Raw genomic sequence first — 11,049 nt, 5'->3', positions numbered from 1 at the left:
TCATGTGGTATATAACTTTGGCCATTTATGAACACACTGATTCCCAAGTGACCTTGTAAAAGGTATAGCTTCAGTCCTATAACTTTGGACTCCATATACACTTTAGTTTGACCTTGGATATGAACCAATGACCTGAATCCAGATTTGACCTTGGATGACTATGACCTACTTCTACATTAATGACCTTTTCTTGCATTTGTTCTCAGGGAAACAGTCAATGGCCATTGTAGCCCTCTTGTTTTTATTTTTATATTTAAATCTCTCAAACTCATGTTGACAAATATAGACAAACATAACAGATAAAGATTGGAACATTAGGTTCAAATTTGATAGCTTTGTCATGATTCTTTTGTTGTGGTGGAAATAGAAGTGTGAATTTGTCATTTAGAGTCACGAATCAAGGTCACAGTCTGAGAACAGGAAGTTTGCTAGAGAGAAACTTGCCTATCAGTTAGACATCTTCTATAACAAGGAAAATAGTTTCCATGCTATAAGTCAGAGGGAGGCAGAGCAGAGTAAAAAGGTTGCTAAAGGAAAGGCAAGGAAAAGGCTGGAATTGAAGAGAGGGTTTAAAGAAAGAAAAGATCAGGAGACAAAAGAAAGAGAAGGACTTGACAGCCAGTCAGAGTAAGTGATTTATTTATATTAATTTAAATCAATACTTCTGCCCCCACATTTTAGCAGTTTGCTCTGAAATGCCTCTTGGCTCAATTTCCAATAAGTATATTTCCACAGAATAAAGGATTGAAATCAGCTCCAGCACTTCAGTGTGTAAGTGTTATTAGAAACTATCAGCACAATTATTCTAACATTATTGAAAAGAACTATAATTCAATAAAAAGCTGATAATGAAAATATAGTAAAATATTCACCATACTTAAATATGAAATTGACCTCGTGGTCAAATTTTGAAATATTAAGAAGTTTCATCATGACTTTGTTAAATATTAACAGATTTATGAGGTAGAGCATTGCATTTATTATTTATTTATTTCAGATGAGTACAATTGAAAGTGAAGGATTTAAGGTAACAAAAGATCTGTAAGTGTTGTATGCTTTCTTGCTGTAGCCTTGCTAGTATTATAACCTTAAAATATTTATACATGTATTTACATTGTATCTGATATACCAAAAGATCAAAATATATTTTCAAAGCGATGCATCTGGCATGAAAGTAGCTGCTTAATTCTATAAGATACAGTTTTCTACTTGTCCTGTTGCAAATTCTCTCAAATTCTACTTGTAAATATGAGTGGACATGTGAAATTTTCAATCCCTGAATGCTTGTTATAATTTTTCATCATGCATTGTTGTATGCTTACCTTGTATTAATAATGTTTATGGAAGATTTTACCACTCCAACCCCAAAGTAATAAAAAAGTACTACTGACCACAGCATGAAGGACTTTTCATTTTCACAAAAATGGGATTTTTAAAAATAATTTTCTTTGAAGTAGTGTGACTATAATTAAGAAATTCATAAGCTTGCCTGGTATATAAAAGGCCATCATCTTGTAGACTTTATCCATCCATTGTTATCACATTGTCATCAAATTTTATCACATTGTCCATCGGTTGTCATCACATTGTCCATCGATTGTCATGTCCATCAATTGTTATTTTCAATAAGAAAGAGTCCATGTAGTCCCTCATTCAAAATTGAGCAGGATGGAATGACAGAAATTTTAGAGTTTTTTAATCACTAATTTTTTCTGCAATGAATTTTTTTTCTGATTTCAAAATGATTCTCATAAAAAGACAACAGTTACTGTTTATCATTAAATTAAATTGTTTTATACTGATTTAATGTGTGAGGGATTACAGGGACTCATTCTTAATGAATAAATCAAATGGTTCACATTACTTAATGGTTTGGAAAGGTTTCAGGTACTCAAGCTAAATACTAAATGTATTAACAATACTATGTATACATCCTATTGTTTTTGTAGATAATATTGTAAATATGTTATGATATAGTAAAGTTTGTGTAGAGGATATTTGTTTAGTTTAGTGTAAGATCGGAATATATTTCACTGAGTGAGCACCAAAAGGTATATTTCACGAGTGGCGCAGCCACGAGTGAAATATGAACTTTTGGTGTTCACAAGGTGAAATATATTTCGATCTTACACTGAACTAAATAAATTTTCTTTTTATTACATGCAAAGAAACGTTTTAAAAAGACATTAAACCTAATACTGAATGAAAAGCGCGCCAAATAATAATACAATGTGACGTCATTTACGACGTCACGTCATTAAGTTGGTACCCAGTACTGTGCACGCTGGTATTTCACTGAAACAACGTAAGGGGCTTAAATTCAAAACAGTGAAATTATCAAAGTGGTAATTTCACTGTTTCAAACAGTGAAATTACCAGTTTTATATCACTGATATATTTCTATAAACCACCGAAAAGCATGTAATAAAAAACAATTGTACATGGGTTGTAGCACCAGCGATATAATTATGTTGAAATTACATAATATACATACATATATATATATTGCTGCATAAATGAAATTCAATAAATCATGACAAGAAGAATTTTTAGAAGATCTTATCAAAGAATAAGATCTTTGTGATTTTTTAGTGTACCATAAATACACATATATTAGATGTATTTTTTCTGTCTCTAGTTATGGTGGTATGGTGCTTAAAACCAAAGATCAAAGCTTTCAATCTGCTGATGAATATGATACAAAATTAGCAGGTAAATAACAAAATATCTACCTAATAAAATTTCTTCAGATTCCCTATAATTCATTGGAATCATTAATAAATGTTAAGACAGTGGCGTGGCCAATTGGTTTATACATTTGACAAGTAATTAAAGGATTTCCGGCCAAGTAGATTCAAACACCATCAGGGGCAAGCCGTTCTTTCCTTAAGCAAGTTCCTTTAGCAAGGTCCTTTACACTCATTGGTTTCAGTAACAAATTGGAAAATTTATCAATAAGCTTATACTTCCTTAGTTATCAAACTATAATAAATTGTGAGTTAACTTGAGATAAATATTAAAAAATGCAAAATTGACATAAATATGAGTGTCTTTATTGATGTAGTTATATGAAAATCCATAATTCCGTGTAGAAATGAATCAAAGATATTTATAGATTTTAATAAATGATACATTAAGCATTATTTTGTTATGTATAAGGCTAAAATATTTGTCATGTACCCTTAGTTTTATTTTTAAAAAATAATAAAATGTGTGTGTTCTCTTTCAGCTGCGATGCCAAAGTGGGAAGCAGACGGGGTTCGTGGATTCTGGGCAAAGATTTCAATAGAACATGCTCATATTTGCTCAGTATTTGCTAAGGTAGATAATGTATTCATAATGAATTTAAAAAAAACCCAGCATTTCTCAAAAAATATCAAAGATATTCACTTTACTTGGAGTACTTGTTTATTATATAAAGTGATTATTTCCCCATTTCATTATTGCTATCCAGCACTGAGAAAAGAGGAGTGTGCTGTGTGTCCACAGACATGTCTTGTTAAATAGCAAGGCCAATTTTACTTTACGTGGTAAAGATTGCTAACTTAGTCACCTGCAACAAGGAGAGAAACCTAGCAGTAGGGCTGTTGTTATACTCAGGTTTTCTCGCTTGATTGGGACCAACTGTTATCTCAGTTATCATAGTAGTTATAATATTTCCTGCTCAATTTAGAAATTGTAGATTTGAGCCCAAGTTGGATTTCAGCTATATGTAATATGTTTCTGCATATGACACAAGTACTAGTTAATTCAAGGTAGTATACCTTACAGTGATAGAAATAACCTTAGCTTAAATACCAATGGCTTGAATTCCTGCAAAAAAAAGGAGATACAATGTAATATTTATTATGTTATTATTTCAGTATGGTTTAGATTTTCACCATGCTCAATCTGGTTATGTTATGATGGCAAAATGGTTACCTACCACAGAACCTAGCATGATACCAGAATATGCCAACCAGTATCTAGGTAATTTATTCAATTATGTAAATACATCTTTAATCTACATTGAATTTGATAATATAAAGAAAATTTTCCATGCATACAAAAATATTCTGTGGCTGAGTGGTTAGTCTTTTACTTCAAACCTCTTGCCCTTCACCAGTGTGGGTTTGAATCACACTAGGGACTTTGGATTCTTTAATCTGAGGAAGCTATTCAGCTAGCTAACGGAATGTAGTTGGTACCACTCGGGTCTGAAATAATACACAGAGGTGCACCTGAGATCTGCCTGAAAAAAAAAGCTGGAAAATCACCATTCTGAGACTTAAACTCTAAGATCCCAGATCATAGTCTGCAGTTTTTATTTTCAATCAATACTTACTTTAAAATTTTTCCTGAAATGTATCTGAATAGAAAATTGGACATGTCCATTTGAGATATTTAGCAAGGTAAGGGTTAATTTATTCCTGTAACATTTTTCTTGTGTATCATTTAGACCGTATTGGGCATGGTCTGTCTGCCTCTCAACTCAAGGATTAAGGTCTGAACCCTATTAGGAAAGATTTGAACCGTACCAGGAACAAGACTAGGTTGACACCTGTGCTGGTTAAAATAATGGCCTTGAATTTATATCACTATAGGTGTTGGAGGGTTTGTGGTAAATGAGAGGAATCAGTTACTGGTGATACAGGAAAAATATCACCCTGGAACTGCTCAAGCCAAATGGAAACTACCTGGCGGACATGCTGATAAAGGTACTATGTTAATGACTTTATCAATTTTACAGTTAAAACTAGTTAGGTATATCTACAGATTTTATGGTATGAATTGAATTCGTTTTCAAGATGGTATTTATTCTAACCTTCCTGTTTTCTGAAAATGTTAACATATGCATTGTTAAAACAAGTATGGCAGAGCAAGATCCTTAACTGGCTGCTAGTAGCAACTGATTTGACATAAAAAAATAACTATGTCCGCTTCTTACATAATATAACAGACTTTTGCTGTATATGATCTTTATGGATGCCACCTTTATATTATGTATTGTGTAGGTGAAGAGATATTTGAGACAGCAAGACGTGAGGTGGTAGAGGAGACGGGTATAGAAACAGATTTTGTTGGTATTTTATCATTCCGCCACCAACAGAACTATAGATATGGATGTAGTGATTTCTACTTCATCTGTGTAATGCGACCAATCAACAATGAGCAGGAAATTAAAGTGTGCCAACAGGAGATTGCTAATTGTAAATGGATAGATGTAAGTATATCGATTATTACTGAATAATAATAATACTGTCATTGGACATCTCTTATAGGTTTCTGTGGGTTTTTTTTATTATGAGCAAGTTGTACCCCTAAACCTTGATGATAGCTTGAAACTGCACATATCTACATAGTCATGATTGTGTGTAACTAAGACCAATAATTTTAGCTTGAACTTCGCTGAATTATTCCCCTTTGTAAACTTTTAGAATTCCATCAAAGATTTTGATTTACTGTCAAGTTTTCTAGTGACAGAATTTGTTGAATAAATTGCTATAGACAGCAAATGTGATATAAGGAATTTAAAGAAAGTCATTAGAGCTCAGTCTCATTGATTTTAATTATCTGACTATATTTTACTATGACTTTTTGGAAAATAGGGAAAGCTATTGTACTCACCTCATTGCTGGCCGTCACAATGTGATTAAGATTTTTGCATGCAAGTTTGTATCTCTAAAACTTATGAAGGTAAATTGGTCGAAACTTCACACACTTGTTTTCTGTGATTATCTAACACGCTGCGCTCAGGTCCCGTAACTCTGAGTTACCATTTGATCGAGTTATGCCCCAATTTTAACTGTGAAGCACTGAGAATAGTCAAGTGTGTGGACAGCTCTTGTAAGATTTATGAAATCTGTCTGTGGGCATGAAGTACTGTAGAAACTGTTAAAAATCTGATGTTTGCTTATTTATATTACAGATAGATGAATACTTGGATGATCCAGATATAACTGATGCTAACAGATATTTCACACAGTGTTATAAGGACAGTATTGCCAATGGCAACCTACTTATAGGTGCCTCATCTGTGAAATCATTTAACAGAAAGTCTACCCACCAAGTTTACAGTATACATACACCTAAACCATTAGTCAATAAACAATTGTGATATGCTGAACTATTCAATTTTAGTTATTGTTTCAAATGTTTAGATTAATTTATCCTAGTTTGTCTCTTTTTTCCGTTATATTGATAATGTTCATGTATGTAATGTAAAAAATCACGACAACACATTGTACTAGTTTTGGCTTTAATACGTCTTCATCAGAACACTGACTTTAATTAAAGTCTGTGATCAGAAATCATGTAAAGAAACAGTGACATGTATTTTAATTGTGTTTTAATGTTGTTGTTATAACATTTTTTCTGCTAACTTTGAATGATACAGTTATCTTGCTTTGAACTTACATCTTAGGGATTTTAAGCTAATATGTTTCAGTGAGTAACTATTAATATTATAGAGACGTTTTAGTCTATCCTGATGAATTGAAATGTATTTGATATACATGGTTCTCCGATGGTTGTTGATTTATTATCAAAATCTCATGTCCTTCATGTGAAGGTCCTCAGGTTCAAATTTCTTCATTTTAGTCATTGGTTTAGTTTTTTTGCATCATTTCTAACTTGACTGATTTTTTTTTTGAAATATAATACACCGATAAACACTTTCAGAACTAGCAGACGACCGCCTTTTCTTAGCAGTAGTATTTCGAGTAAAGATAACGGGTTGCATATCTCACTGTATAAATCGTATGTAAAATGGTCTGACGTATGGTAGGTTTAACAGTTAATTTGAATACTTTTGAAGTCCAAAGATGTGTTGTATTTTATACTGTGATGAAGCTAAGGTCCAAAGCTTTCTATTGGTATAATACATTTTAAAATCGTACATTTAATCACAACAAACTAGCGGTTTAAAAAGAGCTTATTTTGTATTGTTCCAGCATAAGCGATATAGATTTTACACGAAGATAAGGGAAGAAACTCGTATTTTTTTCACTCGATACACCTCGGTTATTTATGTAGATCATATTGAAAGTGTCTATGGGTGTATTCTGAAATATCTCTTTGTTGACCCACCAAAATCCATATGAAAAGCAGAATATTTTTTCTTACAGATCATGTTATTTTTAATTTATATATAATATATGTTAACTAAATACTTTATTCCAATGTCATGGAAAGACAATTAAAACCTGAAAATGTAATGAAGTACTTAAAGGGACTCCACTGAGGTTTTTTTACATGATGGGACTGAAAAGATTTTTTCTAGATAAATGTACATTTGATGTAAATTTAGACCACTTATCTTTGTGCAAAATTTCAGATCATTCGCTCACACTTTTTCCATAATAATTATTCAAATTGTAAAAATGACCTAAAATGAAAAGCATTCAAACGCTTTTCACTGAAATCAGGCTAAGAAAAGCATAAAAGTACAATTTTCAATTTATTTCAAAATATATTTTTTAACTATATTTGCATATATTTCTCTTTAAAGTGCCATAGCTCATTTATGTAAGAAATTCAAATGTTATGTTTTTAGGCTTTTAAACCTCAGTCGAGTCCCTTTAACTGTATTTTTTTTCTATCTCAAAGTAATATGTACTTGTATATATATAAAAAGGGTTGCTATTTTTAAAGTTGAATCATTTTAACAAATTATAGAATCTTATCACATGTTTCTAGATTGATGTTAATTATTGGCAAAGTAACCAAGAAAAGCATCTATATTGTTCAGCAGTTTCAGCGTGAAAATGTTTGAATGTCGGTCTTATATTGATTTGTTCATTTCAATTATGACTCTTTATGATTTTAAGTATCATGTAACAAGAATTATATACAGAAACAGACAAAGGTAAAGATATTATATGAAAAACTTTTGTTTGTTCTTTTTTTACCTCCCTTGATCACAAAGAACTAAATGATGAGCTTTTGTAGGGAAAATCCATCTGCCGTTCATCATTGCTTTTTATTCGCATAATGTGGTTTTTAGTTCCCTACTGGTTTACCGGAGGGGACTTTGGGGTTACCCTCCGTCCGTCTGTCCGTCACCTACCGGTTTACCGGAGGGGACTTTAGGTTTACCCTCCGTCCGTCTGTCCGTCTTTCAATCCGTCCACAAAACTGGATCCCGCGATAACGCAAAAAGTGCTGAAAATATTTTTTATGAAACTTGATATATGGATAGATGACAGTATGGAGATTATGCACGTCTTTTTCTTTTCTTCCTATGTGAAAATTCTGGTTGCCATGGCAACAAATAGACTAAATGAAATAATATTTGAAGATACTGTACATTGGCTGTATTGTTTCCTGGGACATACCAAAAAATCCGTTCGTACCTATTGTTTATAAAATACAGTTGTGTATATAAATTCAATTTTAAGTAAAGTACGTTTATCTTTGAACCTATATTGTCTGCCTTAAGGAATAAAAGTGATTCATGCATTATCTCGATATATCCATGTTTCAATAAATATACTTAACTGTTTGTACATTTGTCAATTCCTTGCTGTCGGCAAATCAACTTTGTAAATATCTACAGTTAAATAAATTCTTACTTAATGTACATTGTTAAAACTGGAAAACTATTTAATGCATTAGGGTTGCGTATATCTTTGTGTTTGGCATATTAAAATAAAAATAAATATATAAGTTCGTGCATCTGAACTGTTCCTTCCGGCAGTATATTCATCAATAATTTTGCAGTGTCAGCAGATAATGTGCGTTACTGTTTATTCCATCAATATAACATCCACAACTTACTGTACGAGTCTATAACAGCAGTAAATTACTTATTGTCTAGAATTCCAGTTGTCACGTGTTGTTAAAATATGTTTATAAATGTATTTAAAATGCAAACATTTTAACATTTTTTGTCCAGAAAAAATTGTCATACGATTTTACGTTATGACACTGTTACTAATAATAACTTTAATGTTTGCAACAAAGTCCGTCAAAAAAAAACCTACTTAACTTGTTTATTTTTATTGCAATTCTCTGTAACAAAGATAAGTAATTTTAATCTGAACAAATATTATAATACATGTGAACGTCATTTATAACATCTCTCAAAATATTATGATAGGAGTTTACATGTGTATAAAAGCATTGCACGATAGATCAAAGGTAATCCGGTCTTAACTTAGCATTCTATTTAAAACTTTTTTCGTAATTTTGAAAGTTTGTGTTACTAATTTGATGATATTATCTTTTAACGTCTGCTTTCCGCAATTACTACTTCATTTGTAGTCGCATATATAACTGGTCGAGTTTTGAGGGATACCGTAAAATTGTTTCAATTAAACGAACAAACATACATTGCTTACACGTAGCGTTTTCTTCTTTATTTTATAAACAATGAAAGGACGTTTCAACAGCATAATTTATATTTACATCATAAATGTGTTTCTTTGTTCAACCTCGTTTGTACGATGTGCCACGATAAATGACACAGAATCACTTCTGGCTAATATACAGGCAAATTACAATAAGAATGTAAGACCGACGTATGATCAATCACAAGCTATTCAAGTTAACATTGTGATGTATTTAAAATCTATACAAGAATTTGACGAGGTGCAGAAGAAATTTTCATTTGTTGGAGCAATGGGTGTGGTATGGCACGACTACAAGATGCAGTGGGATCCTTATCAGTACGGAGGACTGTGGGTAACTACGCTTAGTTATAACGATATTTGGGTCCCAGAACTAGTTTTGTCCAGCCCATCTGGGAAAGGAGTATCGGTTGGGAAAAGTACGGACGTTCTCCGCATTACTAACTATGGAACGGTTTATTGGTACCCGTCAGATTTATTTCAAAGTACGTGTTCCGTTAACGTAAGATACTATCCGTTTGATATTCAGAAGTGCACAACCTCATTTGCTTCCCTTGGATATAAGAAATATGAGGTAAATCTTACCCATGGCCAAGAAACTGTAGATTTTTCGGCCTACTCAGAAAATGGATTGTGGAGAGTTGACGGTTCCGAAACGAAAACACAACTTTTAGGAGATGGTGAAGAAATGGAAATCAGTTTCACTGTACACCTTAGTAGGAAAGCGGCATACGTTGTAGTCAATCTGCTAATGCCAACTGTTGTGTTAAGTTTAATGAACGCTTGGGTTTTCATTCTGGTTCCCGAGTCCGGAGAGAGAATTGGATACACTATCACAACGCTTCTAGCAATTGCCGTCTATATGACCATAGTGAGTGATACACTTCCCAAAACCTCGGAACCAGTGCCCTTAATTTCTTACAAATTAATGGCGGATTTGGTAACAAGCGCACTTACTGTGTTTGTTACGATTTTGAACGCGCGCATGCATTTAAGAAGCGATACTGAGATGGTTCCAAACTGGTTGCAGCGTTTGTACAACTCTCTAAGATGCGTCAGTTGCTGTAAAACCGAAAGGATAGTTCCAGAAGACGAAAGTGCTGGTCATTTTAAAACGGAAGATAATATGAAGGGTCTACGCACAGACAAAGACGGCATTAAAAATCCAGATAACGAAGCCTTCGTCATGGAACAATCGCACAATGATAAAACAGTGACCTGGAAATCGATAAGTAACATGATTGACTGGATTTCATTGATTGGATTTTCTTTCTTTTCATTATTGAGCTTTTTCATATTTATTGGAATAACATCATCTTCAAAATAGTCATTAGAACTTCCAAGATAAACTTCGATGTATGAAAGCGATTTTACGAAAAAAGTTCATTTTTTCTCAAATTGTTATAAATATTTGCTGCCGATTAAGATCCCCTTCCAGACTTGATTTATAAAATTATGTAATGTGGAGATCCATTGTGAGCGATGAAATTACAACAAATAGTTGAGAATTGATTTTATTGAGTATGTTCATAAATAATAATGTAATAAATAATTTTATTAAAAAAATGAAAATATGGAATTCTTCATTTAGATATATTAAAGCTAGTATATATATTTAAGTATGTGAGTAACATTCACAGACGTTTATTAAAAATACACAGTGGTTTATCTTAGATTTTTTGCTTTGTTTAACGGCACTCAAAATCCATTACTAGATAAA

The 11,049-nt window shown here is 32.4% G+C and overlaps 2 protein-coding genes across 3 annotated transcripts; both read left to right on the top strand.

Annotated features, from left to right (window-relative positions):
* The first annotated feature begins 487 nt into the window (after window positions 1-487).
* Window positions 488-7,867, top strand: LOC132728764 (uncharacterized). 2 transcript variants are annotated; one of them, XM_060714435.1, is made up of 8 exons: window positions 488-627; window positions 998-1,041; window positions 2,639-2,712; window positions 3,230-3,321; window positions 3,864-3,969; window positions 4,584-4,697; window positions 4,995-5,203; window positions 5,909-7,867. In XM_060714435.1, the coding sequence occupies exons 2-8, from the start codon at window positions 998-1,000 to the stop codon at window positions 6,095-6,097; spliced, it is 828 nt and encodes a 275-aa protein (XP_060570418.1). In that variant the 5' UTR covers window positions 488-627; the 3' UTR covers window positions 6,098-7,867. The 2 variants fall into 2 exon arrangements, with proteins under 2 accessions (XP_060570418.1, XP_060570419.1); XM_060714436.1 differs by having other exon boundaries at window positions 516-627; window positions 998-1,027.
* A 1,459-nt stretch (window positions 7,868-9,326) lies between these two features.
* On the top strand, window positions 9,327-10,803 carry LOC132728765 (acetylcholine receptor subunit beta-like). The gene has a single exon (XM_060714437.1). It carries the CDS (start codon window positions 9,352-9,354, stop codon window positions 10,654-10,656), a length of 1,305 nt encoding a protein of 434 aa, XP_060570420.1. The 5' UTR covers window positions 9,327-9,351; the 3' UTR covers window positions 10,657-10,803.
* The last annotated feature ends 246 nt before the right edge of the window (window positions 10,804-11,049 follow it).

The sequence above is a fragment of the Ruditapes philippinarum genome, unplaced genomic scaffold (assembly GCF_026571515.1).
Source record: "Ruditapes philippinarum isolate M1 unplaced genomic scaffold, ASM2657151v2 ctg11420_1_1_1_1, whole genome shotgun sequence".
Lineage (NCBI taxonomy): Eukaryota > Metazoa > Mollusca > Bivalvia > Venerida > Veneridae > Ruditapes > Ruditapes philippinarum.
This window is presented reverse-complemented; position numbering and strand designations above follow the sequence as displayed.